This window comes from Hypomesus nipponensis, chromosome 17, assembly GCF_054491055.1.
Source record: "Hypomesus nipponensis isolate SF chromosome 17, ASM5449105v1, whole genome shotgun sequence".
Lineage (NCBI taxonomy): Eukaryota > Metazoa > Chordata > Actinopteri > Osmeriformes > Osmeridae > Hypomesus > Hypomesus nipponensis.
In genome coordinates, this window is record NC_140377.1 from 472,217 (window position 1) to 498,275 (window position 26,059).

The 26,059-nt window shown below is 45.7% G+C and overlaps 6 protein-coding genes across 19 annotated transcripts; all 6 read right to left on the minus strand.

Moving 5' to 3' along the window:
• Window positions 1–1,774: 1,774 nt before the first annotated feature.
• On the minus strand, window positions 1,775–4,729 carry slc25a17 (solute carrier family 25 member 17). The gene is made up of 9 exons (XM_084676881.1): window positions 4,485–4,729; window positions 4,327–4,387; window positions 4,159–4,225; window positions 3,914–4,065; window positions 3,687–3,803; window positions 3,373–3,521; window positions 2,956–3,051; window positions 2,593–2,675; window positions 1,775–2,447 (listed from the first exon to the last, which is right to left on the minus strand). Exons 1-9 carry the CDS (start codon window positions 4,557–4,559, stop codon window positions 2,297–2,299), a joined length of 951 nt encoding a protein of 316 aa, XP_084533007.1. The 5' UTR covers window positions 4,560–4,729; the 3' UTR covers window positions 1,775–2,296.
• A 486-nt stretch (window positions 4,730–5,215) lies between these two features.
• LOC146252787 (GTPase IMAP family member 7) lies at window positions 5,216–7,565 on the minus strand. 4 transcript variants are annotated; one of them, XM_084676879.1, is made up of 4 exons: window positions 7,461–7,565; window positions 7,123–7,194; window positions 6,784–6,827; window positions 5,216–6,355 (listed from the first exon to the last, which is right to left on the minus strand). In XM_084676879.1, exons 3-4 carry the CDS (start codon window positions 6,809–6,811, stop codon window positions 5,394–5,396), a joined length of 990 nt encoding a protein of 329 aa, XP_084533005.1. In that variant the 5' UTR covers window positions 6,812–6,827; window positions 7,123–7,194; window positions 7,461–7,565; the 3' UTR covers window positions 5,216–5,393. The 4 variants fall into 4 exon arrangements, with proteins under 4 accessions (XP_084533005.1, XP_084533004.1, XP_084533003.1 ...); XM_084676878.1 differs by lacking the exon at window positions 7,123–7,194; XM_084676877.1 differs by having other exon boundaries at window positions 6,784–7,194.
• An 18-nt stretch (window positions 7,566–7,583) lies between these two features.
• On the minus strand, window positions 7,584–10,079 carry LOC146252788 (uncharacterized). 3 transcript variants are annotated; one of them, XM_084676874.1, is made up of 4 exons: window positions 9,695–10,079; window positions 9,501–9,572; window positions 8,670–8,929; window positions 7,584–8,503 (listed from the first exon to the last, which is right to left on the minus strand). In XM_084676874.1, the coding sequence occupies exons 1-4, from the start codon at window positions 9,879–9,881 to the stop codon at window positions 7,856–7,858; spliced, it is 1,167 nt and encodes a 388-aa protein (XP_084533000.1). In that variant the 5' UTR covers window positions 9,882–10,079; the 3' UTR covers window positions 7,584–7,855. The 3 variants fall into 3 exon arrangements, with proteins under 3 accessions (XP_084533000.1, XP_084532999.1, XP_084532998.1); XM_084676873.1 differs by having other exon boundaries at window positions 8,670–8,932; XM_084676872.1 differs by having other exon boundaries at window positions 8,670–8,959.
• Window positions 10,080–10,240: 161 nt separating this feature from the next.
• On the minus strand, window positions 10,241–13,358 carry LOC146252789 (nuclear body protein SP140-like protein). Of its 2 annotated transcripts, XM_084676884.1 has the most exons (9): window positions 13,202–13,358; window positions 12,909–13,073; window positions 12,518–12,660; window positions 12,356–12,421; window positions 12,102–12,229; window positions 11,878–11,995; window positions 11,576–11,650; window positions 11,317–11,460; window positions 10,241–11,168 (listed from the first exon to the last, which is right to left on the minus strand). In XM_084676884.1, the coding sequence occupies exons 3-9, from the start codon at window positions 12,620–12,622 to the stop codon at window positions 11,082–11,084; spliced, it is 723 nt and encodes a 240-aa protein (XP_084533010.1). In that variant the 5' UTR covers window positions 12,623–12,660; window positions 12,909–13,073; window positions 13,202–13,358; the 3' UTR covers window positions 10,241–11,081. The 2 variants fall into 2 exon arrangements, with proteins under 2 accessions (XP_084533010.1, XP_084533011.1); XM_084676885.1 differs by lacking the exon at window positions 12,909–13,073.
• Window positions 13,202–17,358, minus strand: LOC146252790 (uncharacterized). 5 transcript variants are annotated; one of them, XR_014731676.1, is made up of 8 exons: window positions 16,936–17,358; window positions 15,775–15,949; window positions 15,080–15,565; window positions 14,758–14,856; window positions 13,965–14,098; window positions 13,711–13,760; window positions 13,371–13,403; window positions 13,202–13,250 (listed from the first exon to the last, which is right to left on the minus strand). XR_014731676.1 is itself a non-coding variant. In XM_084676875.1 (6 exons), the coding sequence occupies exons 1-6, from the start codon at window positions 17,077–17,079 to the stop codon at window positions 13,705–13,707; spliced, it is 1,098 nt and encodes a 365-aa protein (XP_084533001.1). In that variant the 5' UTR covers window positions 17,080–17,358. The 5 variants fall into 5 exon arrangements, 1 of the variants encoding a protein (XP_084533001.1); XR_014731679.1 differs by lacking the exon at window positions 13,202–13,250 and having other exon boundaries at window positions 13,384–13,403; window positions 13,711–13,764; window positions 13,997–14,093; XM_084676875.1 differs by lacking the exons at window positions 13,202–13,250; window positions 13,371–13,403 and having other exon boundaries at window positions 13,705–13,764.
• Window positions 17,359–17,538: 180 nt separating this feature from the next.
• On the minus strand, window positions 17,539–25,837 carry LOC146252791 (autoimmune regulator-like). Of its 4 annotated transcripts, XM_084676868.1 has the most exons (15): window positions 25,489–25,815; window positions 24,603–24,777; window positions 24,190–24,399; window positions 23,942–24,061; window positions 23,539–23,672; window positions 23,298–23,351; window positions 22,797–22,845; window positions 22,128–22,268; window positions 21,719–21,861; window positions 21,080–21,145; window positions 20,757–20,884; window positions 20,449–20,566; window positions 19,479–19,553; window positions 19,220–19,363; window positions 17,539–19,089 (listed from the first exon to the last, which is right to left on the minus strand). In XM_084676868.1, exons 1-15 carry the CDS (start codon window positions 25,648–25,650, stop codon window positions 19,003–19,005), a joined length of 1,806 nt encoding a protein of 601 aa, XP_084532994.1. In that variant the 5' UTR covers window positions 25,651–25,815; the 3' UTR covers window positions 17,539–19,002. The 4 variants fall into 4 exon arrangements, 2 of the variants coding, with proteins under 2 accessions (XP_084532994.1, XP_084532996.1); XR_014731675.1 differs by lacking the exons at window positions 17,539–19,089; window positions 19,220–19,363; window positions 19,479–19,553; window positions 20,449–20,566; window positions 20,757–20,884 and having other exon boundaries at window positions 21,079–21,145; window positions 22,145–22,268; window positions 25,489–25,836; XR_014731674.1 differs by lacking the exons at window positions 17,539–19,089; window positions 19,220–19,363; window positions 19,479–19,553; window positions 20,449–20,566; window positions 20,757–20,884 and having other exon boundaries at window positions 21,719–22,268; window positions 24,190–24,384; window positions 25,489–25,837.
• Window positions 25,838–26,059: the final 222 nt, after the last annotated feature.

The window sequence follows — 26,059 nt, forward strand, 5'->3', positions numbered from 1 at the left end:
GTACAGATACATATCACACAGAGCATTTCAACTGTGCAACTAGTATTGTGTTTTAATGACTGTTGCTGTTGATACATTTCGCCCAGGGCGCCAGAGGTGCTAGGTTTGGTACTGGGGGGAGGTGATGGAGGGAGAGAGGGAGATGACAGGATGAAAGAAGGGACACTGCTGCTGGTGTCTACTGGCCACCCTTGGCAAACATGAAGAAATGCCTCATGCAAATCTCAGGGGAAGCAATACAAACCGAACAATCCCACAGCTTTAAACACAGACCCACTCACCATAAGATGCTAAGAGACACACCACCACTATTTCATGAAGGATTAGGATGAAGGGATGTATCTAGATCCAGACCTCTTCATTAAATGCACATCCATATTTCCAGCAGTGTATGCAGTGTGTATATGCCGTGTGTATATGCAGTGTGTATGCAGTGTGTATATGTGTTGAAGCAGATGCACAGCATCAGTGTAGCCAGTCAAGCATGAGAGGGAAGCTTGTTAGCCATGGGATCTGCTAGAACACATCTGAAGTTGAGCCCTCGCCCCAGCTTAAGGCCACACATACACATACTTTCCTGCTCCACACCCACCCTAGGCATCCAGTTGAATAGGTATTTAGTTATTTAATTAATCCAGTCAGAAAAGGTTGAGAAAAGGGGGGAGGGAACCGAGGTACAGGAGGAATGTGAAGAAGAGAGGGTGGGGAGGCCATCACATCTGTCACAGCTCTGACAGCATGTAGCTCTGTACAGAGCGTGTCAGAGGAGCTCTAGCAGCATGTAGCTCTGTACAGAGCGTGTCAGAGGAGCTCTAGCAGCATGTAGCTCTGTACAGAGCGTGTCAGAGGAGCTCTGGCAGCATGTAGCTCTGTACAGAGCGTGTCAGAGGAGCTCTGGCAGCATGTAGCTCTGTACAGAGCGTGTCAGAGGACAGTCATTGTTGGTAACCCAGGACAGGAAGATACGAGGGCCATGTTGTTGTTTGTCAGGGTTAGTAATCAACAAAGACATAAGCTGCTCAGACAAAGCCAGGACACACAACAATGACCTCACGCTTCCTGTGGAATAAACCCAAAACGATTTAACCTTAAGAGGCACAAACTCAACACACAAGAACAGCTAAAGGATGCGTCGCCCCCTAGTGGCCATCCGCTGCCAGGGACGACATTCAGCAGGTCGGGATCACAGCACGTGTTGATAGAGTCCCTGTGTCCTGAGCTCCCCCTGCTGACCGGTCACATGGTATCATCAGATATCATGAAAAACCCCATCAGAAATCAGGTCGAGATTAACAATTGGAAATTTGCTGGACCCAAACAGGTGGAGTAATTGGGTGTGCGGACATTGGCAAAGAACCACTTCTGGCGTCAGATTAATGTCAAAAGTCTCGAGCATGTTTATTATTTCACACGCGCAGACATTAACTCTGCTTGCGCATTGAAATTCTACTCGCTTGAAGTGGGGTTCAGCTCGCAAAAGGTTGAAAAAAATTATATATTTTGTATAATAAGTTTTGAAAAAAGCTTTGAAAGGTTGAAAAATTATTCTCACTATTGCAGATCCCAAAAAAAATCCCCAAAAAGTTGAGGGGTTAAAGAATATTTGAAAAGTTTTGGAAAATTGTTTCTAAAATATATTTTTAAAAAAAGGTTTTGAAAGGCTGAAAAAAATATTCTCAGTACTGCAGACTCTCACTACTGCAGCATCTCACCAATGCCACTTCGAAAAAAGTTTCCAAAAGGTTAAAAAAGTGCTTAGTACTGGAGATGAAAATGGCTTCATAAAAGCATTCTTTATTCCCCTTTATCAGGATCTGTGAGAAGATTCAACACCCACCTGAATCTCCATTAGATACATTCCTTTTACTCATAATCAATCATTCCTGGTGGCCCATATAGATGAGTTGATTTAGTGTACAGAAACAGTATTACAACGACATAGGACCAAAACCTTCAAGGGGGAGGAAACAAATCCCAACAGCAGAAATAATAAATACAGTAACATAAAAACATCCTGATTGTAGACACAGCTGGCTTAACACAGCTGGAGTAACAACTCAGGCTTCCCCAGGTCAGCATCTGAGGTCTTCCTGGCTGGCCCAGGTCAGCATCTGAGGTCTTCCTGGCTGCCCCAGGTCAGCCTCTGAGGTCTTCCTGGCAGGCCCAGGTCAGCCTCTGAGGTCTTCCTGGCTGCCCCAGGTCAGCCTCTGAGGTCTTCCTGGCTGGCCCAGGTCAGCCTCTGAGGTCTTCCTGGCTGGCCCAGGTCAGCCTCTGAGGTCTTCCTGGCTGCCCCAGGTCAGCGTCTGGACACGGGCGTCTTCAGCCCCATCACCCTGAAAGTGCTGGTGGTGATCTTCTCGTACAGCAGGAACATGAGGGCAGCCGTGAGGACGGTCTGCAGCAGCTTGGCCTCCAGACCTTTAAACAAGCCCTGCAGCCCAAACTTCCTGCAGCGGGGGAAAGGCCCACACACACAATACTAGACTTGATTTAAATAAATGGGAATACTGACTGCTCCTGACACTTTGAAAAGGTTTGGGACCTGACGCTGGGTTGTGTGTGTGTGTGTGTGTGTGTGTGTGTGTAACCCACCTCACTCGGTTCAGTAGCAGACACTTGACCGTGGTTAGGCTGCTCAGAAGGTGAGGCTGGTCTGTGGGCTGTTTCAGACCAAACTGACCAACGGAGAGAAACTACTGTTACTGTCACACGTTTCTGAACTCCAACACATCTACACACACACACACACACACACACACACACACACACACACACACACACACACACACACACACACACACACACACACACACACACACACACACACACACACACACACACACACACACACACACACACACACACACACACACACACACACACACACACACACACACACACACACACACACACACACACACACACACACACACACACACACACACACCCCCCTACCCTGAGGATGGACTGGACAGTCTGTAATGGGTATGTTACAGTGGTGGCCACTGCCTTGGCTAGAGCTCCGATGAGGAAGACCTGGACAGAGGACAGCTGCAGAGACACAAAACAAACTCTTCATTGTGGTACAAAGACTCTGAAACATCTGAATCCATCATATTCACTGATGCCTTGAGTAGCCTACCGATGTAGATATGATCTTGTAAGTGGAATTCTAACCCGACCAAGGTGGGCCATCATGTGGGTGGGCTTATCTGCTTACTTACATATCTCAAGTCTGCTCATCCAGATAATTAGCTCATCAATGAACAAAAAGCACTCTCTATGGTCAAAACCCTCATCTCCTCCTAACCACTACCCTGCCCCCTAACCCCTCCACCCTCTCCTCCTCCCCCCTCCCCCCCTTCCCCCCACCTCTGGGAGTGGCCCCCTCCTCAGCTGCCTCTTCAGGCCCTCGTAGATCATGAACTGGATTGCGGGGTTGAGCACCAGCAGCAGGGAGGGGAACGTGCCGTTCCACAGCGCCCCCAGGCCCTCCTCATGCAAGATCTGGGAGAAGGCATCTGGGAGACAAATGTTTACCCATGATGCCAGTGTAGTACGAGAGACATATGTTTACCCATGATGCCAGTGTAGTACGAGAGACATATGTTTACCCATGATGCCAGTGTAGTTAGAGACATATGTTTACCCATGATGCCAGTGTAGTAAGAGAGACATATGTTTACCCATGATGCCAGTGTAGTTAGTGGGACGGATGTCAGCATTCCGGAACTGAGCCCCCTGCAGTTTCAGTCTGGTGTTGACCACCCACAGAGGAGTAGTCAACAGCACATTCACCACACCTACAGGGGATGGGGAGGGTGACAGAGGGGGGGGGGGAGAAGGCAAGGAAGTGAGTGATGAGAAGAACATGCCAGAATTGACTCCATGTCATAGCCTAGGCGTGGCTAACCTGCAGCTACACCGATGAGCAGGTCCCGGCCAGGGCTGGCCTTCTGCCCCCTCAGCCAGCTGGCCTTCAGGCTGTGGAAGCAGTAGAAGTAGACAAAGTTGGAGCAGCACAGGCTACAGATCACTGGGACCCAGCCTCGGTAGGGAGCAAGTCTACAGGAAGAGGAGAGAGAGACTGTCAAGGTGATTCACTAAAGAAAGGAAGGAAAACACTGTGGTGGTCACGATTGGTTTCAGCCTACTCACAGTCCCTCCTCCTTCATTATCTCTGCCAGGATGGCTGGTGTGGACTTCGCCTTCCTCTTGTCATCCACTGTTGGAAAGAAGAATGAGGAAAATTGAAAACATTGATGCCCGCTTTAATTCCGGATATAGACATGAAGGTTTAACGGCACCGGTATCCCGGTATGCTACCTTGTAGTCGTAATCTTGCCGTGTCAAGAGGGAAAAACACCGTCATTGCTGTCACGCTCCCCTGAAAAACAGTTTCGGTCACTGACACGCTCTAGCAACGACTATTAGACCAGGGACAGACAACTGGACACGACCACAATGAAGTTTGGTTAACTTACCACAGCTCCAGCCACTGCGTGCACCAAGCTTTCGTATGAGAAAACGTTATATTCGCTGAAGTTTTCAGAACTCATTTTTGTATTTGTTCCAACTGGTGTATGCTATTTCATTATTAATACATACTACAAACGACTAGCTGAGTTTAAATGTTTCTGTCTCTGAGGAAACTTTGTCAAATGAATCGCCGCCGTTTCCTTACACTTAGTAGAGCGCCTCCTCTTCTGCAGGGATTCCATCCAGGTCATTCATACCCAATAAGAGAGCGATTCTCGTTTGCCAAATAACACAATTGGGCAACATACTTTCTTACTTTACATGCGATTGGTTACTCGTGTTATCAATCAAAAACGATGTGGCATTTGCCTGCTAGCTTTCGATTCCGCGTGACTACCGTAGTTTGATTACCTGTCGGTGTCGCTTAAAAAAAAAGGATCCCCCCCCTATATCGTTGTTAAAAAAACATTATGTCAAATACATATTTGTTACAGGATAGTCATGTATCATCTGTTTTCAATTTCAAGCATTTATATTTCATCATCTAAACTATGTTTGCGTCAATTACATTTTATTGTCGATGAAATGTTAATGAATTTTGTGATAAGCAATATTTGTCAATGCGTTGATCAACAATAATTACTACATTGTTATTAATTAACCAATGATACCCAGTAGTCAATTATTGTAAAGACTTAATTTATTCTTAATAATACACAAAAAAAAGAAAAAAAGATTCAGGATGAAAGATTTATTCTCCATTCTTTGTGAAAATTGAAAACATAGAAATCACTTACAGGACATGTTATAGCATAAGACAAACAATGTTCATAGTTGACACTGAAAAATTAAGGTTAGAAAGTGTGAATGATCCAACAACAGAACATTCAAACTCAACTACTGATTACTATTTCTCATTTTCTCCACCATCTGCCCACAACATGAACCAGCCGGTCTTTAAACAGGAAACCACCCAGAACCACCACTGCCAAATATAAAAATAAATTTAAAAAATGGTCTTTTAGCAGGTAGTATGCCACTCCTGTTAGAACTGCAAAAACAATTAGGAATATTGCAACAGAGAAGATTTTACTGGGTTGGCTCTCTGCCTCCTGCCTGGCCTCCTCCTCCTCTCTTCTCCACAGCTCCTGACGTTTCTTCTTAAGCTCCTCGTCCTTGTACTTGTCCTCCAGCTCTCTCTCTTTACGGCGGATCTCCTCGTCCTTCTGTGCCAGGATGCTCTCCTGCTTCTCCCTGACCCTTCGCTCCTTCGGGGGGTACAGCTGACTGCAGTAGCAACCTCCTCCATTTAAGGCCACCAGGGTGTCAATCTTCTCCAGCAGCCTGGACACCTGATCTGGTTTACTATCTGCGTTTTTGTTGTCAAACACCAAAAAACCGCCACTGCATTTGCGGATGAAGTCACGGAGGTTTGCATCGCTGCTTGCAATCACGTCATTAATGGACTTGCCCTCCAAGCGGTCTCCGTAGGTGAACAGCACGATGGTGTAGTCCCAGACATGGGGACCGAATGCAGCTTCAATCCGCAGGTTGGTCTCCTGGTCCTCCATGGTCAACCTCCCCAGAGGAACCACCACCACGAAGGCATGCAGCCCCGGCTCCTGCAGCTTCACACGCTTCAGGATCTCACGGAGGATCTCCTTCTCTTTGCGATTGGTCTCAAACAGTCCTGGTGTGTCGATCACCGAGATGGGCCTCCCATCGACCTCTGTCTTCTCCTTCTCACAGATCTGGGTGACCCTGGCCAGCTTCATGTCTGACTGAAACACAGGACTGCCTATGATGGTGTTCCCTGAAGAGCTCTTCCCAACTCCACTCTTCCCAATCAGCATGATGGTCCACGCTGGCATCACATCTATGTTTAAAGGAAGTCATCTCTATTAATCACCCTATTAATGAACCAGCCAAACAAAACATCAAATTGTTCAATTGGTTTACATTTACATTTAGTCATTTAGCAGACGCTCTTATCCAGAGCGACTTGCAGTAAGTACAGGGACATTCTCCCCGAGCAGGTAGGGTAAAGTGCCTTGCCTAGGGACACAACGTCATTTGGCACAGCTGGGAATAAAACCAGCAACCTTCTGATTGATAGCCCGATTCCGGCAGGTATTTAACTATTTGGAAGTCAAATTATTTATATATTTCTGTATTTGACATGATCTAAGGATTCTCTTGTATTTTTAGTTATTATTTCTTATAGTAGGCCTACTAAGTGTCAAAGTCACAACGTTGACTTTGATAGTAATGTCTTACAGTGAGTCAGCAACATTTACAACTCACCATTCTTAGCTGGATTACTTAACTCCATGGCCAGGACTGGTTATCTGTAAAAGTAACGTATCGACAGTTAAACTATAACACATGCAATACACTATTATCATCTTAGTAGGCTCCTGTAGTCACGGAGTATTTAGATGTTATGTTTGGTATAACGTGCCATTATCACTCCGGCTTCACAATCGTGGTTTGAGGATGCTGCTATGAAAGGACAGTTCAGTTAGGCTGTAGATGGGGCACGCACCGTGTACAATGCCAACGTACTTTTATGACGAATACACTTTAAATCGTATATTGAGAGTTGTTAACGTGTTGATGATACTTAAACAAGCCTGTACACACATTGCTCACGAGAGAAAACGTAGAGGATCGCAGGCCATGAAACCTCAGCAGGTTTTATGCAATGGCCCAGCCCTGTTGAAGTTACATTGAAAGTTGTAAATGAGTAAAATCATTACATTTTACATCATTACACACAACTTCCAAATGATAAAAAGTCTATAAATTAAGCTCCCATTTAATGCAACATTCTATTTTTCCGCGTAATTGGACATTTGTGATTCTTTGCAATCGTGTCGACAAAAGCAACGTAGAAATGTAGGACCTATCGGTTTTTGTCAGTCACTAACCCTAAATGTTAGATTTTTAATTTTGAACACAGGTAATAACTGCTTTCTTACCTCTCGGTTGAATCTACTACCAGAATAGCCGGAATGTTGTATGTTCTGAATTATTGAACAAGCATTTAACATTTCCTGCACGCAATGTCTGGCCTGTAAAGTTACTGAAAACAAAAGTGAAACTGAAACTTAAAGCGTGATTTATTGTCCAACCATGGGGTGTTTGTTGGGTCACAACACTGAGTTGATTCTCTTGGGTTAACAACGTAAACACAAGCCATAAGTCCAACATTTAATGTCAAGCACGTTATACAAATTCATGTTATAATTTATTCCTGGCCTCGTCATCAATGTCTTATTTTCCAATCGAAGGTTTTAGAATGGGAGGGGGGCAGGGGAAATATAACATTAAAACAGTGTCTGAGCAATGCCATTCAAGAGCACTTCTTCTGACATCACTTCCTGTCAGCCAACCTCTGCAGCAGTGCGATGACAGTGTCCTGTTTGGAGGAGAGAAGCTCCAGGGCGGTGGCTATCCTTCCCAAGGACTCAGCCATGCGGACCTCCCTCCTCTCCCGCCTCCTCTCCCGGCCCTCGCTCCTGCTGCTGGTACCCTGCTCCAGACCAGCCTGCTCCTCCTTCCTCCTCAGCACCTCCTGCAGTAGGGAGCTGCTCTCTTCCAGCCGTCTCTGCTGCTGCTGTGCCTGGCGGGAGGTGGAGGAGCAGGAGGTGGAGGAGCAGGAGGTGAAGGAGCAGGAGGAGAACCCACGGAGCTTCTGTCTGTGCAGCCGAGCCCGACTGAGATGGGACAGAGCTCGACGGGAGGACAGAGGGACAGCTGCCGGTTGGGACTTGAGAGGGTCTGTCTGATTGGTCATCCCGGGGGGAGGTGTGTTCGAGGGGTTGTGAGGTGGGAGGGGTGTTGGGGCGAGGGTGGGCGTCTGAGTACAGGTGCTGAGGATATCGCCGTTGGGATAGAGAAGGGGTTGGAATTCCGGAACCACAGTCTCCGCAGCGATAGTTGTCATGGGAACGGTGGTCACAGAGACAGTGCTGCTGTTGGCCTGGGCTCCAATGGTGTCACCCAACATGGCTTCCATCATCTACAGACACAGAGACTCAGAGAGTTGTGAGTGAACATGGAAGATGGAAACAGTGAGACAAGGATAGAGAGGGGGGAACAGGTCAAGATTCAAGGAGCAACCTTTACACCCACAACAACCAGGGTGGTCACATAAAATATAAGACATGACAAAACTAAACACTGACCTCAAAGTACTCCCAGGAGGTTTTGGCCTGGCCCGTCTCCCGGCCACGGTCTTTCACCCTCTTGTAGGTGACGATCAGGTTGTTCCACTTGCGGCGGATGCGCTCCACAGGCAGGGGGTGACCTTGGGCCTCCAGCTCCTTCTGGACGCTCTGGAAGAGCTGTGACCGCTCACGTGTCCCGTACAGACTCCAGCGCCGGCCCACCGCCTCAATCAGGAACACGATGCTCTGGTAGGTGAACTCTCCTGTGGTCACCTTATCTGCTGAGAGAGGGGGGCGCATGGCCGGAGCTGGGTGTGTGCGTGTGTTGGGGGTGGGGTTGAAGTCTTCAATCAGTGCTTTCATAGAAATCTTGGGGTGGCAAACCAAAATCCAAAGCCTGAACTGAATTTCAGGAATTCTATTATTCTGATGTAGTATAGGCTACTCAAAAACTATGTCAATATGAGAGTTAAGGAATTGCATACTGATATACTTTGGTTTCTTATTTTACTATTGATATAATTTTTACTATTAATACTACTTTATATTTAAGATAATTATGTTTATCGTATGCACCTTCCTGTCACAGTCAATTCCTTGTTTGTGGAAATATGCTTTGCGAATAATGCTGATTCTGATATTACTAATTATCTGATGTGCAGACTAATACTGTTAATTCGTTATTTTTATTATAGTTGCCGCAATAACTTTCTAAAAGGGTCCAAGTAATACAGGCTTCTACTGCACTAAAACTTCTTAGAAAAAGGTTCTTTCAAACATGTAGGACTACGGAAGGTGAACCTTTATCCACGGAGGAGGAGACAGAATAAGCCCGGAGTCTGAGCTTACCTGGGGAGAGCTTCAGAATGGTTTTCCCTTCTGCGACTGTGAATGAGTACAACCTGTCAGCGCTCACAGGACCTGGAAGAACCACAGAACCACACAGAACCACACAGAACCACACGTCTCAATGTCGTGAAGCAAGGAATACATGAACGTGTGAAACCACGGCATGTTGAATGTGGTCGACAGGGATAACTCACACAATAAGATAGCGGAGGTGTTAGCAGCGGGCTGTTGGCACTGTGGGCTCTCCTGGTGTCGAGTCGCGAATCCGCCTCCTCCACACGCTCTGCTGTTACCGTCTGCAGGGGTACATGAACCAGGACTGTCGGGAAAAAACGACGACGACGCATCCTCTACCAAAGACGCTTCCGTTTTAACGTTCATAACTGTAGCTAGGATTTGTCTATAAATATGTTTTCGGGATTGTGTGGAGAAAATATGCAATGTCTGAGTTCAATTAATTGTTAAAATTATCAAAAATAATTCGTATAAAAGTTTGGCACTCTGGACTCCTTTGCTAACAGGTGACAATAAAAAGATAACTCTTAGAATTGCACTTTCGTAGATCATTTTGTTCCAACTGCGCATACCCTCTTGACGCAATATAACAGGCTTGGGAAATGGCTGCGTTCTTTCTTGTCCAAACACGTCTGCGCAACGCTGATGCGCAACTCTGGGCAGGGATTCGCTGGCCCCTGTTATGTCATACGCAAGGACTGCAAAAAAAACACAACGCACACTCGTGACGCTTTCCACGTGCAGCAGCAGCCAGTTTTTATTTTTCTTAGCAGCGCTGCATGACTTCTATTCTCTGTAAGGAAATGTAATAGAATTGTCTTTCTGATAGCTCCGACGCCAGTTCTGGAGAGGATGAAATGCACATCCCGTCATTCACCATCTCATTCAAAATACCTCCCTTCATTCGATTGACATTATGTAAAGCCTATATTAAATAGATTAATCATGTTTGTTTAATGTTAATTATCTGTAACAGATACAATGTGCTAGAAGAAGTTTTGGTGGAAAAATGTTCATAGCAGTATTAAAAGAGTACAGTTCAGACATTAATGTACATTTACATTTAGTCATTTAGCAGACGTTCTTATCCAGAGTGACTTACAGTAAGTACAGGGACATTCCCCCCGAGGCAAGTAGAGTGAAGTGCCTTGCCCAAGGACACAACGTCATTTTGGTACAGGCGGGAATCAAAACTTTCTGATTAATAGCCCGATTCCCTCAGCCATCTGACTGACCCCCTTCTGAAATCTTACCACCTGAAATGTTACTTTAATAAATGTATAAACAATATCATGACTTCTGTGTTGTAATTGAACCCCATCCTGTAATTTGGCGGATGTGAGACAAGACTTCATAAAAATTACTGTTCTTGCAGTAAAGATACTTTAAAACATAAAGACTAAAGAAAAAAAGTAGATTAGAGAGATAAAACACAGACCCCAGATTTCATCTGAGGAAACTATATCAACTATTCTAGATTTTAAACAAGTATTATTATAATTATAATTCAACAGTAGCACCTTGGATGAGCTCATAGTAAAACAAGAAAAGGTGCCTGAAATAGGTTTACTGTTGAACCCTGAAAACACTAGTGAACTCGCTCTCAAAGCAATCCCTTAATTTGAATCCAAGATCACAGATCCTTCTATCATCCTGCAAAATGGAAGAAGACAAGAAATTCAACTGATAGTAAAACCAGAAGAATTTCTTAGAGTACATCTCATGCCTCATCTCATTAACACTACAGGTTCTGTGTAAAGTCAATCTCCTGGTCCTTGACAGTAGATCCTGTTCATCTCACCTTGTTGAAAGTGGCACAGTTGTCGAAGATGAGCAGAAGGTCCATCATGAAGTGTTGAACTGTCTGGTACTGTTCCTGCTGGAGCTTCTCCTTCACCTTGTCCAGCCACATGGGAGTCTTGACCACACGCCTGTAGCCCTCGATCTAACAGAGACACAAACGTCCTCAATATCACAACCCAGACAGGGATATCACTAACAAACGTTCAATAAAACACTATTCTATTGTATTCTCTCCTCCCTCCCTTCCATAAACAAACCTTAAGGCAGGAATCTGTAGCAAAGACCCTCTCCTCGTCAGCGTGGTACATATACATGAGGAGATACTGGCATTCCTGTCAGGGAGACACATCTCTACTTTACTGTCCATCTACAGGCAGGCAGGCAGGCAGGCAGGCAGGCAGGCAGGCAGGCAGGCAGGCAGGCAGGCAGGCAGGCAGGCAGGCAGGCAGGCAGGCAGGCAGGCAGGCAGGCAGGCAGGCAGGCAGGCAGGCAGGCAGGCAGGCAGGCAGGCAGGCAGGCAGGCAGGCAGGCAGGCAGGCAGGCAGGCAGGCAGGCTCACCAGCAGGTGTTTTGAGACAGTGCAGGACTGGGCTTCTTGGAAGGTTTTTTGTCCTGGGTAGAGCCACATCCGGCTGGCTTGATAAATACAGAATGTACAGTCCCACTTAGAGTCGTCACTGTACAAATCACACAAACAACACAAATGGTTCAGGACAAGTAGACAAATCGACTCAACTGTACAAACACACATTTCTTTTTCTCTCTCTCGTTCCCTCTCCTCACTTCACTGAGGTGTCGTCCAGTCTGGGAAGGTGACAGTCCTGGTGAAAGGATCGAGGACATGTGTCACACAGGACCAGGTCACCAACGCCTCGGCAGATGAAGCAGTTATCATCACTGCTCTGTTCCTTCTGACACAGTGAAGGAGAGGAGTCATGACATCACAGGCCTCCTTTATCTAACTACGGTCATGTGATTGGCTGAGAGAAGGCAGCTCCATGTTTTGTGGGGGCTGGGTGATACGGAGTCAGACTCACCAGGTCTTCAGGGTCTGAGCTGCAGAGCCTGCACGCACACCGGGTATGGATGGTCAAACTCCCCTCCTAAAAAAGACACAATAGCAATAAAATGCCTCTCCTCTAAGTTTCTCTCTCTATCTCTGTGTCTTTGTCTCTCTCTCTCACTCTCTCTGTCTCTACCTCTATGAGGAAGCTGAGAGGTTGTCCATCACACTGGATGTCTTGTCTCCATCTCCAGTCATCTGAGGCGACTGACCCCTCCCTCAGGAACTCCACAGGGGTCATCCAGCTGTGCTCCGTACGGATGCTCTTCCCACACGTCCCTGGGACACACACACACAGGGAGGGGTGAGGAGAGACGGGGAGGGGTGAGGAGAGACGGGGAAGGGTGAGGAGAGATGGGGAGGGATGAGGAGAGACAGGGAGAGGTGAGGAGAGACAGGGAGAGGTGAGGAGAGAGAGGGAGGGATGAGGAGAGACAGGGAGAGGTGAGGAGAGAGAGGGAGGGATGAGGAGAGACAGGGAAAGGGCCCAATAGTTTCCTGGATGTAAACAAACACCAAACACACACCTGACGCAAAACGGTACTTATGTAAGACTCCACTGATGATCCCACAGGTCACTTGGAAGACTGCTTGCTTATCTATTGATTGTTCATCGCTAGCAGGCCTGCTTTCGTCCTCATCTCTCTGTTCTACTCTCTCTTCATCTCTCTCTTCCTCCAACGACTCAGACACTAAATTAAAGATCACAGGAAAGAGAGGGGAGTGTTGGAAGGCAGGACCTTGGGTATAATATTAGTTTTTGATATTGTAAACATGTATTCACTGTCTCTGACATCACATGAATGTGTTGCATACAAACCATTAATGCAGCTGTCTGATTGGTTTCCTGGAACCAGTGATGTCTTGGTCTAGATGGGGAGAACAGGAAGCATGACTGTCATCATGACTGTCGAATACAACCAATCAGCACACAGATTGACCAGAAGTATGTTGGTTGCTGGGAGCTAATAAGAATAAAAAAGTGATACCAATGTTTTGCTCTGAATGGATTTCTTAGGAACCTGGTAGTTGATAAGAAGGATTGTCATTAGTTACGTTAAACAATTTTTCTTATGTTTTTACAGAAACCTTCCACTGAGGTAAGTATTGAAGTAAATCCAGCTTTAGATGAAGGATTTTCTAAGTTTGGTTTTTCCTTATAAACTTTAAACAACAAACTTCATTGTTCTTTTCCCCATTAGTGTTACTGTTACCAATACATATTTTTAAGTTTCAATTTAATACAGTGAAGCATATCGATGTGCATTGGTCCCTTCTACAGCTTATTAGTTATGAAGATCATAGATTCAGTTGCGGCTGGTCTCACACCTTTGGACTGTGGTTCTTTCTTCTGGTAAAGCCCGGACATGTCAGGTGACCTTGCTGAGGGGGAAGTCATGAAAGAGGCAGGGAAAGGTACACCATGTTGACATTATTAAAATAGAATAAGCTAAGCAACAACATATACTGTTGCACTACATACAGTACATCCTAGAATTAGATATTGTACACACATCCTCCGCAGGTCATAACTCTGAATAGATTTATATGAATTACATTTCCCTTAATTCTGGTCACCTCACTTTTATCAGTTTTCCCAGAGAGGTGTCCTCACATCGTATAGACTTTTTCCAGTTCTTGCAGCTCTTCTTTCCTGCAAACTCCTCAAAGCCAGCGGGGGTGAACCACTTGTCCTGGACCACAATACATTTCTTCCCTTGATGAGGAAGAATAAAACATAACAACCAGAACACAGACAACCTCATTATCACGCATGGAACATACATTAAAATAAGTTCATCAACTCCAACTCTATTCACGAAATCTACATTTTACATTTGTCATTGTATTAATTTAGCAGATACTTTTATCCAAAGTGACGTATAAATAGTGCATCTAGAAAAAACATCAGAAGATCCAGGATCAGAAGTACACAGATCTACAGTATCCTGTCAGAAGAACACAGATCTACAGTATCCTGTCAGAAGTGCACAGATCTACAGTATCCTGTCAGAAGAACACAGATCTACAGTATCCTGTCAGAAGAACACAGATCTACAGTATCCTGTCAGAAGTACACAGATCTACAGTATCCTGTCAGAAGAACACAGATCTACAGTATCCTGTCAGAAGTACACAGATCTACAGTATCCTGGTGGTCTGAGTCAAGAAACACTCTGATTCACCAGCCACATGGACAAGTAACCACATCTCAGCTAGCAGGCACGGCCAACCAAAATACTACTAAGGTGCAACAATAACATCTCAATTCCAGTCAACCGAAATCAAGGATTTATCACAAATGCCATATCAAGCATTATATCTAAGACATTCAACCCTTTTAATACAAGATGTGTGTCCAAGCTTCCATCTCACCCCTGGCCAGCTTGTCCCTGATGAGGAGCCCCTCCTGGTCCCCACAGGTAACAGGCAGCTGGGTCTTGTAGAGAGGCTTGGTCCAGATGCTGTCCTGGTCTGAGAAAGCAAACAGTCAAGACAGGAATGACTCACGCTTCCAGTTTGTGACATTGCTTGTTAAAAAGGCTATTCAAATGAAAGGTTAGTTGACTTGATTTAATTTGAGTTTTTCTGGCTTTGAAGGCTTAAGTGGAATTGAACTTGAACATAACCACCATACGTTTTGGGTTCCACCTGAACATTTGAGGCCTGTTCAGCCAGAGTGAAGCCTGGGACTCACCAGAGTTTGGCTTCTGGACCTTCTTCCTCTTGTGTGGGCTGTGCAGGGGGGACGGCCCAGCCTGCTCCTCATCCACACTCACGCCTCTTGTCTTATCTTTCTTCTCCATCTTTTCGTCCCTTCTTCGCTTCTTCTGTTGTTCTGGAGATGTTACTGTCTTCTCTTGATCTGGAGATGTTACTGTCTTCTTCTCTAGTTCTGGAGATGTTACTGTCTTCTTCTCTTGTTCTGGAGATGTTACTGTCTTCTTCTCTTGTTCTGGAGATGTTACTGTCTTCTTCTCTTGTTCTGGAGATGTTACTGTCTTCTTCTCTTGTTCTGGAGATGTTACTGTCTTCTTCTCTTGTTCTGGAGATGTTACTGTCTTCTTCTCTTGTTCTGGAGATGTTACTGTCTTCTTCTCTTGTTCTGGAGCTGGCACTGTTGTCTTTTCCAGCTCCTTTTCTGCTTCCTCCACTTTCTCAGGCAGTGTTTCTATAAAGGACCCTGCATAAAGAGATTTGTTCAAATAATTAGTTGAATAATATAATAAAGAAATAATACAACACCTTTGTAGTCTAGGATTTCCCAATACGATGGTACATTACTGAATACATGGATCTCAATAGGCTGTCTCTGAAAGTGCCTTGTAAGACTGACAACACTGGAACTAGGAAGCGATGATGTAACAGCAGCATCGCTGGGGACCAACTGACCGTCCATCAGGCTGCTGCGTAGCTGTCTCAGAGTGGGATACTGCAGAAGGAGATGTTCCTTGAACACACACTTCCAGAACAGCTTGATGTGCTGTGGTCTCTTCCTCTCCAGCCAGTCCAGCATCTCATACACACTCTTCTGCCTCAGATGTGCACTCTTCATCTTGATCACTTTCTGTACACATGAATGGATAACATCTTGCATTAGCATAGCCTGGTAGATTGTAAAGATGTGCATCTAAGGTAGCTCTAAAGCAGATAAACACAGGAAGTATGCAAAGCCATTTTCATCAACACAGCTAACAGGTGGCCTACACTGGAATTCTTAGGTCCTGCCCTTTTGACAATCCCTAGACGCCTGTGATGTAAAACCATAATCTAAACAAATACAAAATAGGACAGTATGTCCTAACCTATATGAGCTACTATATTTAGGCCTATCAACAATTTTAGGCCAATTTATCAAAGATTTGGACTAATTAAATAATACTGAATAATTAATCTAACAACTGAGAATAACCCAAGATAAAAATAAAACATAAACATATTTTGTGAGATGGAGTGCAGCGGGTCTTCTGAGTGGTTTTCAGTCACTCTCCCGTCTTCAGATGGTGCAGAATGCTGCTGCCAGAATGTTATCGTCCACTAGGAAGTTTGATAACATGTCCCCAGTCTTGGCCTCTTTGCTCTGGCTTCCTGTCCAGTTTAGAATACATTTTAAAATGTTATTGTTTGTTTTTAAAGCTCTTAATGGACAGGCCCCCTTGTATATCTTGGACCTCATACAACTACACGCACCCCTTTCTCTCAGGCAGTCTCCTTCATTGTCTGTTTCTAAATCCAAACTTAAAACGCACTTATATGCACTAGCGTTTCATACTACATCTTGAGTTGTAATGTTGCTTATTTTATTGTTATTGACTGTTTGTATTTTGTTATTACCATGTATTTTAGGTTGTCTTTTTTGTGCTTTTGTTCGGCACATCGAACAGCCTTGCTGTGTTAGAGTGTGCTTTATAAATAAAATGTAGCCTACTTACAGTAATATGCTGCAGACTCAATCATCGATGATATTGGGAAGATGCGGTTGCTAATTTTGTTTCGCAATAGTTTGTAACACCGGCCTACAATTTAAGCAGCACACACACAGGTCTCTCTTACCTTATACATATTTTCCGGTAGCAAATTGTGATCGCGTAGCTGGTTTAAAAAGATATACGGTGGCTCCATGAGCGACATTTGGTTTTTCTTGCAGTGGAGAAAATGTTTCAATTGTTCCTCAGTAACAAAATCCAAAGGGTCCATTGGGGACGCTGAGTGCTCTAATCGCGTAAAGATGAATTATTTACTGCCCTGATGTTGATGATCTTTAGACCGACTTGTGAATGCCGACAGCTTTGGAAATGTATTCTCTCCTTGTTCAAATGCCTTCAAATAGGATCACATTTATCCGAGACTGACGTAAAGATTGTAATCAACCCTCAACCATTTTCAAACGCAAAACCCCGCGTAAAAACCTCTTATTTTCTGTTTTAAAAACACGGAAATGTGGTTTTGTCTTAAAATTCAAATGGCTTTGGAAAGTGAAAGTAAACGACTGGACTTTAAACACACCAGTCAAGTAAGACGGGCGCCACTTACTGGACAAATGTGAATTAGTCACAGATTTTCACAAAATTAGGCAATTTTGTCAATCAGGTAACGTAAATTTGATATGTTAAGGACGGTGCAGACGGCTTGTGATTAGGTCAGGACGGAATGCACTTCTCAGTAATCACTCATGTCATAATTTTATTAGTTTTCGTTTTGTCATGACTTCAAAAACAACATATGCCTTGTACAATGTTATACAATGGTACACCAATCCCTATCCCGTTCATATAAACAACAGGACAATATTATAAACATGAATAGGTCAATTAAAAAAATTAAAGTGCTTTACACAAGACAGACATAACAGACATTTCCCAGGCAAATCAGTGGTAATAACACTATTCCTCCAATCAAATCAAATATGACTTGTTTTGACATTACATTAAGTATAAAAGGGCTTTACAAAACACTGTAAATCTCAACCTATCAAAAGCACCAACCGAACCGAAAACCTCAGATAGAGAACATGGAAACACTGTTGACTATTATCTATATAATTGTATCTATATAATTGTATCTATTATAATTAGTGGTGGGCCGTTATCGGCGTTAACGTGCTGCGTTAACGTGAGAATCTTATCGGGCGAATCAAAAAAATATCGCCGTTAATCTATTCTCAAAGTTGGGTGGGAGCTGGGTCTATACTACGCAAGCTATGATGACTTTCACCTTGATAGTTTAGCGCGGATGTATACCTAGCCGAATTGCACTGTAGGGGGCGAGAACGAATCTTCAAACCTGTGTGTATGCCTTGTGTATGAAATTACCACATCAAACGTGACGTGCTAACATGGATGCAGCTATGTAGCCGCCTGGTTTGTTTCAGGGAAAATGTATTTTTAAGAAGCTTCCCAATGGAAACATCGACAAGACTAAGGTTATTTGCACCTTGTGCGATGCGGAATTAGTTTACTGTGCGAGTTCTTCTAGTCTCAAATACTACCTAAATGCAAAGCATCCCTTAACTAATGCGGAAGATGCCGGGCCAAGCACTGATGTAGCGCAGGGGAAGAGTCGTCGTCAAACTGCTATGTTTGAGTGCAACCGAGGCAAGCCCGTCAGCACAGCTCTATCAGCCAAGCTAACTTATCTCCTTGCTCACTTGGCTTGAGAAACCCGTTCTCAAAGACTTCCATCCATCCATCCATCCATCATCTGCCGCTTGTCCGGGGATCGGGTCGCGGGGGCAGCGACCTAAGCAGGGAGGCCCAAACTTCCCTCTCCCCGACTCAAAGACTTACTTTTAGTTACTTTTAGTCATTATTTGGGTAGCACACATATTCTGAATGCCTTCGGCGGAATTCAAATGAGCCATTTTAATCTAGATTAATCTAGATTAACGCCAAGATTACAGTGAGATTCATCTAGATAAATAAAAAAATCTATCCCCACCACTAATTATAATATATAAATGATCTGAAGGAAAAGATGGAAATGAAGCAACATTATCAGAAATAATTCAGCGAGTAATGCTCCAGAGATGACCCCACATCAGTGTGCCTGCAATGCTCCAGGGAGCCAGTCAGTCCAGACTGTGGCCAGACTAGCTAAGAGGTTAGAGAACCATGACAAGGTTTACTGCTGAACTCTGAAAACACTTTTGAACTCCTTCTCAAACAAACCTCTGAGATTTACTCCCATCTCACGGAACACCGCGTTGTCCTGCAAAATAAAAAAATGAATTCAATACTCATATAATTAAAAGACACATTGGGTGTTATACTGCACTACACTACAGGTTCTGTGTAAAGTCAATCTCCTGGTCCTTGACAGTAGATCCTGTTCATCTCACCTTGTTGAAAGTGGCACAGTTGTCGAAGATGAGCAGAAGGTCCATCTTGAAGTGTTGAACTGTCTGGTACTGTTCCTGCTGGAGCTTCTCCTTCACCTTGTCCAGCCACATGGGAGTCTTGACCACACGCCTGTAGCCCTCGATCTAACAGAGACACAAACGTCCTCAATATCACAACCCAGACAGGGATATCACTAACAAACGTTCAATAAAACACTATTCTATTGTATTCTCTCCTCCCTCCCTTCCATAAACAAACCTTAAGGCAGGAATCTGTAGCAAAGACCCTCTCCTCGTCAGCGTGGTACATATACATGAGGAGATACTGGCATTCCTGTCAGGGAGACACATCTCTACTTTACTGTCCATCTACAGGCAAACAGACAGACAGGCAGACAGACAGACAGGCAGGCAAGCAGACAGGCAGGCAGGCAGGCAGGCAGGCAGGCAGGCAGGCAAGCAGACAGGCAGACAGAAGGGCAAGCAGACAGACAGACATACAGGCAGACAGACAGGCAGGCAGGCAGGCAGGCAAGCAGACAGGCAGACAGAAGGGCAAACAGGCAGGCAGGCAGGCAGGCAGGCAGGCAGGCAGGCAGGCAGGCAGGCAGGCAGGCAGGCAGGCAGGCAGGCAGGCAGGCAGGCAGGCAGGCAGGCAGGCAGGCAGGCAGGCAGGCAGGCAGGCAGGCAGGCAGGCAGGCAGGCAGGCAGGCAGGCAGGCAGGCAGGCAGGCAGGCAGGCAGGCAGGCAGGCAGGCAGGCAGGCAGGCAGGCAGGCAGGCAGGCAGGCAGGCAGGCAGGCAGGCAGGCAGGCAGGCAGGCAGGCAGGCAGGCAGGCAGGCAGGCAGGCAGGCAGGCAGGCAGGCAGGCAGGCAGGCAGGCAGGCAGGCAGGCAGGCAGGCAGGCAGGCAGGCAGGCAGGCAGGCAGGCAGGCAGGCAGGCAGGCAGGCAGGCAGGCAGGCAGGCAGGCAGGCAGGCAGGCAGGCAGGCAGGCAGGCAGGCAGGCAGGCAGGCAGGCAGGCAGGCAGGCAGGCAGGCAGGCAGGCAGGCAGGCAGGCAGGCAGGCAGGCAGGCAGGCAGGCAGGCAGGCAGGCAGGCAGGCAGGCAGGCAGGCAGGCAGGCAGGCAGGCAGGCAGGCAGGCAGGCAGGCAGGCAGGCAGGCAGGCAGGCAGGCAGGCAGGCAGGCAGGCAGGCAGGCAGGCAGGCAGGCAGGTATCAGATGTAGCTCACTAGAAGGTGTGTGTAGACAGGGCAGGAATGAGCTTCTCGCAGGGTTTTTCCTTCTGGGTAGCGCCAGTCTTTGCTGGTCTGGTACACACAGACTGTACACACCCACTCACAATCGCTACTGCAGAAATACATAAACCACACATGGCTATAGGACAAGTGGATCATGTGGCTCTACTGTAATGTACCAACACATCGGAATTCTCTCTCTCATCGTCCCCACTCACCCTCAGTCTCTCTCTCTCTCTCTCTCTCTCTCTCTCATCGTCCCCACTCAGACCCAGTCTCTCTCTCTCGTTCCCTCTCCTCACTTCACTGAGGTGTCGTCCAGTCTGGGAAGGTGACAGTCCTGGTGAAAGGATCGAGGACATGTGTCACACAGGACCAGGTCACCAACGCCTCGGCAGAGGAAGCAGTCATCATCACTGCTCTGTTCCTCCTGACACAGTGAAGGAGAGGAAAAGTAAGTAAATTATTAAGTACATTTTATTTATAAAGCACACTAACACAGCAAGGCTGACCGACATGACATCACAGGCCTCCTGACATCATTATCTAACTGCAGTCATGTGATTGGCTGAGAGAAGGCAGCTCCATGTTTTGTGGGGGCTGGGTGATACGGAGTCAGACTCACCAGGTCTTCAGGGTCTGAGCTGCAGAGCCTGCACGCACACCGGGTATGGATGGTCAAACTCCCCTCCTAAAAAAGACACAATAGCAGCGGGTGGGGGTTTTCACTGCCGCTGTTTCTAGGGGGACCCAGGTACTCAGTTCCAGAGAAGAGGAGAGTATGCCTCGCATCTTTCCTTTTTGGGCAGGCCAAGCTCGCTATATGGAAGACGAGGAAGAGTAGGCGTTTGGTAATGGGGTCGGTTGATGCGAGAGCAGTGTTGCTGGGGCTGGTCACGGCAAGGTTGCGAATTGAGTTCTCGTATTATAAGCTGGTGGGGAAAATGGAGGAGTTTGTGGATGTGTGGGGGTGCCTTGTGCACAGTGGAGGGGGAGGGGGGTCTAGCGTTAAAGCTGTGAATAGGGGGGTTTGTATTTATTGTTATATATATATATATTTTTTTTTGGGGGGGGGGGTTTGATGAGGAATTAATATTGTGTGGGAGTTTTAATTGAAGTGTTTTTTGTCTTGATAAGAAAGGTTCGGTGTGGTGAAACAGTTTGGTTGGCTGGCAGTTCTAACTGCCCAATAAAGGTATCTTTAAAAGTCAAAGGTCTCTGTGTGTGTCTCTCTCTCTCTGTCTCTCTGGCTCTCTGTCTCTACCTCTATGAGGAAGCTGAGAGGTTGTCCATCACACTGGATGTCTTGTCTCCATCTCCAGTCATCTGAGGCGACTGACCCCTCCCTCAGGAACTCCACAGGGGTCATCCAGCTGTGCTCCGTACGGATGCTCTTCCCACACGTCCCTGGGACACACACACACAGGGAGGGGTGAGGAGAGACAGGGAGGGGTGAGGAGAGACAGGGAGGGGTGAGGAGAGACAGGGAGGGGTGAGGAGAGACAGGGAGGGGTGAGGAGAGACAGGGAGGGGTGAGGAGAGACAGGGAGGGGTGAGGAGAGACAGGGAGGGGTGAGGAGAGACAGGGAGGGGTGAGGAGAGACAGGGAGGGGTGAGGAGAGACAAGGAAGGAGCACTACTTTCCTGGATGTGAACAAACACCAAACACACACCTGACGCAAAACGGTACTTATGTAAGACTCCACTGATGATCCCACAGGTCACTTTGAAGACTTGAGGTTGACCACCATCACGACTGCCCTGTTCAGAGTCGGACTCTCCTGTCTCTCTGTCCTCCTCCTCAGATTCAGATTCTGAGTGAAAAGCAGACAAAGATGGAAGACAGGATATTTAGCATGATACTAGTTTTTGGGGGCATCAACATCCTTTATATGACATGAGTGTTTAGTCTGTCCGTTGTGGCTTCTGACAGTGTGTGGGGGGATTTCAACTGTGATCCTGGTGGTCTGGACTAGCCTTCCCAACTTTAGTCCTGCCCTGCATGTTCGAGATCGTTTCTGTCCTTTAGTTACTCCCACAATACGTGCAAAAATTTAAAAGAATAAGTCAACTTTTTATTTCAAGAAGGCATTTGACTGGATAAATAAAGAACTTCATCAATATAGGTTCAATTCTAGGGTTAACGGGAGGTTTTATCATGCAATTAAGTCTCTTTATCAAGCACCTGTTGGACATGTCCAAGTTAATAACACAACTGGATGGTTTTCCCAACTATTTGGTTGGAATCAGATTCATTGTGTGCAAACATTTTGGTCTTAAGTCTTAAGGCCTGAACAACTGTTTCTTGTCAATGACATCCCATTCATGTTTTCCATACAAACCAGTAATGGAGGTCTTGCAGTGGCTTCTTTGAAACAGAGTTCTTTTAATCTAGAGGGGGATGCCAAGAAGAAGACAGGGTGTGACAGTGGTCAGTCATGTGACAGTTGTCAGTCATGTGACAGAGGTCGGTCATGTGACAGGGGTCAGTCACACCAAACACACAAGCACAGTTTCAGTAGTTCCTAGATGTTTCAATTTGTTTGTCTCTGTTAAAAGAGCTTCCAAGATCATTCTGGGCAGCACACCAAGTCTCCACATAAGTCTCCAATCAAACCTGATATACAGCTGGTTAATACAACCATGCAGAGCTGCAGATAGTTTAATGTTTTTTGTTCTTCTGTACGGTGCAGAGAAAGGCGCCTTTAAATACAATTTATGATTTAGTATTATTATATAGAGCTGCAGAACATAGAGCTGCAGAACATACAGAGCTGCAGAACATAGAGCTGCAGAACATAGAGCTGCAGATGAACCAGTCTACTGTGTGGTTGGTGTCACACCTTTGGACTGTGGCTCCTGTTTCTGGTCAAGCCTGGAGATGTCAGGTGACCTTCCTGAGGGGAAGTTATGAAGAGACGCAAAAAGAGGGACAACATTTCAGACACTTTCCAACTGAATAATATCTTCACTAAGACCTCTAACACCATATATAATATTAAACACACACAGTACATCATGTTCACATGCCCTCAGAAACACTGACTACTCATTCAGTGGAACAGACTGGTCTGGTCACCTCACCTGTATCAGGTTCTTCAGAGGGGTGCCCCCACATAGTATTGACCCTTTCCAGTTCCCACAGCTCTTCTTTCCCCCAAACTCCTCAAAGCCAGCGGGGGTGAACCACTTGTTCTTGACTATGATGCACTTCTCTCCTGGAGGAGCGCCACGCAAGTCAAACCAACGCCAGATAAACACCAGACAATGACACCCAAGTCACTGTCAACGTTCTTTGCTTACAAACCAGGCTAATCACTGAATTTGAATTGACATTGTACATTAAATTCATTTTTTACACTTATCCAAGGCAAAGTACAAACAGAGCTGAAGGTCAAAGATCAGAAGGGCAGATTTCACAAGACCTCTCTCAGTATGTGGGTGGTCCATGAAGCAACACACTGTTTGTTCATCCAGTCCTGCTCACCTTTGGCCAGCTTGGCTCTGTACAGCATGCCTTTCTTGTCCCCACATGTGACCGGTACTTGCGTCCGGTACAGCTCCCAGGTCCAGATGTCCCTGCTCTGCCCCTTCGTCAGAGGAGTCCCTGAGAACACACGCAGAGAGGGCCACCTCATCAAAAAGCACAATTAAAAACCTTTTACCCTATCGTTGGCGTTAAAGAGGATTCAGGGAATAAATTCAAATGCAGCCAGAGAGAAGCCTGGGACTCACCAAAGCTTGGCTTCTGGACCTTCTTCCTCTTGCGTGGGCTGTGCAGGGAGGACGGCCCAGCCTGCTCCTCATCCACACTCACACTTTTTGTTGTCTTCTTTTTCTTCCCCATCTTTTCCCCGTCCTCAGGAGCTGTCTTCTTCTCTATGCCCTGCTCCACCTTTTCTGGTAGTTCTTCAGAGAATGTAAACGACCCTACATGAACAGACGCTGGGTTAAACACAAGTGCGACACACATAATTATAAGTCAAAATAATTCTGGTTCTTTGATAAGTCTAATAGTATTGCTCTATAACATGGTACATTGTTGAATGCATTGTCCTCAATATCTGCCTACTAAGGTAGAGACAGACTGACAACACTGGAACTAGAAAGCGATGATGTAACAGCAGCATCGCTGGGGACCAACTGACCATCCATCAGGCTGCTGCGTAGCTGTCTCAGAGTGGGATACTGCAGAAGGAGATGTTCCTTGAACACACACTTCCAGAACAGCTTGATGTGCTGTGGTCTCTTCCTCTCCAGCCAGTCCAGCATCTCATACACACTCTTCTGCCTCTGAGCTTTGCTCTTTGTCCGGATCACTTTCTGTACACAAGGTTTATAAAACATATTATTGCCTATTGCTGCCTATTGTCTGTTATGACAACTGAGGAAAGGAAGTTTTAGAGAGTTAAAGGCATGGTAGGTAATGTTGATGAGGAGCATTTTTTGACATATTTGCTGCGATAAACTTCACATCATGATAGCAACAAATACATCTAAAGGTTTGACAGTAAAATGAAATTAGGACTGTAATAAACACGACCAATCATACGGCACTATTGATTCAGACGGAATGCAATGATTGGACGGGATTGGACGGGGACTACAATTCAAACACGAATGTGTTTTGGAGGAGTGGCTTTGAAGTGAGAGGGGATATTTGGGTTTGAATCCTTTCAAACTCGTTTTCAAAACGATCCTTCCTTTAACACCGCAAACAATTTTTGCAGTAGGAAAATGGCTAAACTGATCTTGATTTCGACAAATCTTTGCAAACCTATTAGACTATATCGGATGATTTTGAAGTAGACCTAAATAGGTGGTGTTTAAATGTGTGACCAAAGTGCCTTTTTGAAGTACTACAAGAAGTTATTTGGCTTTGTTCATGCATCACCTTTAACGTTTGAGAAAATAAATATGAATAAAAAATCAGCCACCCAAAACTTTTGATCAAAAAATATGAAGGCGCGGCAAAGGGTTTTTTCAACAGCCACTCAGCCTCGGACTGTTTGACAGACCTGACTTCCGTCTCACCTCGTACATATCAGTCGGTAGTAGGTTGTAGTCGTTAAGCTGGTTCAAAAAGAGACGTGGATCTTCCATAACTGACAGTTCAGTTTTCCTGCAGTGGAGGAACTGCAGAAATTGCTCATCTTCTAGAAAATCTGTCGGATCCATCGTCTTTACAAACCGCATAAATGCTTATACCAATATATTTGAAGCGAAGGGCACGTTTGTAGCTAAGCGCATTAATGCATTATACTACCGTAAACTCGTTACAGTAGATTTATAATCTAGTGGATTGTCAAGTGCAATTATTACAGCTAATACATAAACAAGTTTCAAGCGTTAAAAAAGAGTCCCGCGCAATGGGATCCACTGTCCCTCCCCAGACCCAGGCTGTTCCGTCTCAGTCAAATGACGTTTGGAAAGTGAAAGCAAGCAGGCTTCTGGTCAGTGAACATTGCGGGCTGCCACTCCCTGGGTTACAGTAGTTGAGGGTAAAACCAACGTCTTTGACAACTCAGGAACACAGATGGATAAACAGCTTACTGTCTTTCAACCCCATAATCCAGATTTGATCACTTTGAACATGACAGTATGT

Excerpts from the sequence above, each read along its gene's own strand:
- LOC146252788 (XM_084676872.1), bottom strand. The coding sequence starts at position 9,881 with ATGAACGTTAAAACGGAAGCGTCTTTGGTAGAGGATGCGTCGTCGTCG. Across the intron at positions 9,573-9,694 it reads CACCTCCGCTATCTTATTGT|GTCCTGTGAGCGCTGACAGG; the intron begins GTGAGTTATCCC and ends TGGTTCTTCCAG. Across the intron at positions 8,504-8,669 it reads CCTCCTGGGAGTACTTTGAG|ATGATGGAAGCCATGTTGGG; the intron begins GTCAGTGTTTAG and ends CTGTGTCTGTAG.
- LOC146252789 (XM_084676885.1), bottom strand. The coding sequence starts at position 12,622 with ATGACCCCTGTGGAGTTCCTGAGGGAGGGGTCAGTCGCCTCAGATGAC. Across the intron at positions 11,996-12,101 it reads CTGGACGACACCTCAGTGAA|TGACGACTCTAAGTGGGACT; the intron begins GTGAGGAGAGGG and ends TGATTTGTACAG. Across the intron at positions 11,651-11,877 it reads CTGTCTCAAAACACCTGCTG|GAATGCCAGTATCTCCTCAT; the intron begins GTGAGCCTGCCT and ends TCTCCCTGACAG.
- LOC146252790 (XM_084676875.1), bottom strand. The coding sequence starts at position 17,079 with ATGGACCCTTTGGATTTTGTTACTGAGGAACAATTGAAACATTTTCTC. Across the intron at positions 15,950-16,935 it reads TACCGGAAAATATGTATAAG|AAAGTGATCAAGATGAAGAG; the intron begins GTAAGAGAGACC and ends TCATGTGTACAG. Across the intron at positions 15,566-15,774 it reads ACGCAGCAGCCTGATGGACG|GGTCCTTTATAGAAACACTG; the intron begins GTCAGTTGGTCC and ends CTCTTTATGCAG.
- slc25a17 (XM_084676881.1), bottom strand. The coding sequence starts at position 4,559 with ATGAGTTCTGAAAACTTCAGCGAATATAACGTTTTCTCATACGAAAGC. Across the intron at positions 4,066-4,158 it reads ATAATGAAGGAGGAGGGACT|ACTTGCTCCCTACCGAGGCT; the intron begins GTGAGTAGGCTG and ends CTCTTCCTGTAG. Across the intron at positions 2,448-2,592 it reads CTGCTACTGAACCGAGTGAG|GAAGTTTGGGCTGCAGGGCT; the intron begins GTGGGTTACACA and ends CCCCCGCTGCAG.
- LOC146252791 (XM_084676868.1), bottom strand. The coding sequence starts at position 25,650 with ATGCGGTTTGTAAAGACGATGGATCCGACAGATTTTCTAGAAGATGAG. Across the intron at positions 24,778-25,488 it reads TACCGACTGATATGTACGAG|AAAGTGATCCGGACAAAGAG; the intron begins GTGAGACGGAAG and ends CCTTGTGTACAG. Across the intron at positions 19,090-19,219 it reads ACTGTGCCACTTTCAACAAG|GACAACGCGGTGTTCCGTGA; the intron begins GTGAGATGAACA and ends TTTATTTTGCAG.
- LOC146252787 (XM_084676878.1), bottom strand. The coding sequence starts at position 6,811 with ATGGAGTTAAGTAATCCAGCTAAGAATG. Across the intron at positions 6,356-6,783 it reads AAGTAATCCAGCTAAGAATG|ATGTGATGCCAGCGTGGACC; the intron begins GTGAGTTGTAAA and ends CTTTAAACATAG.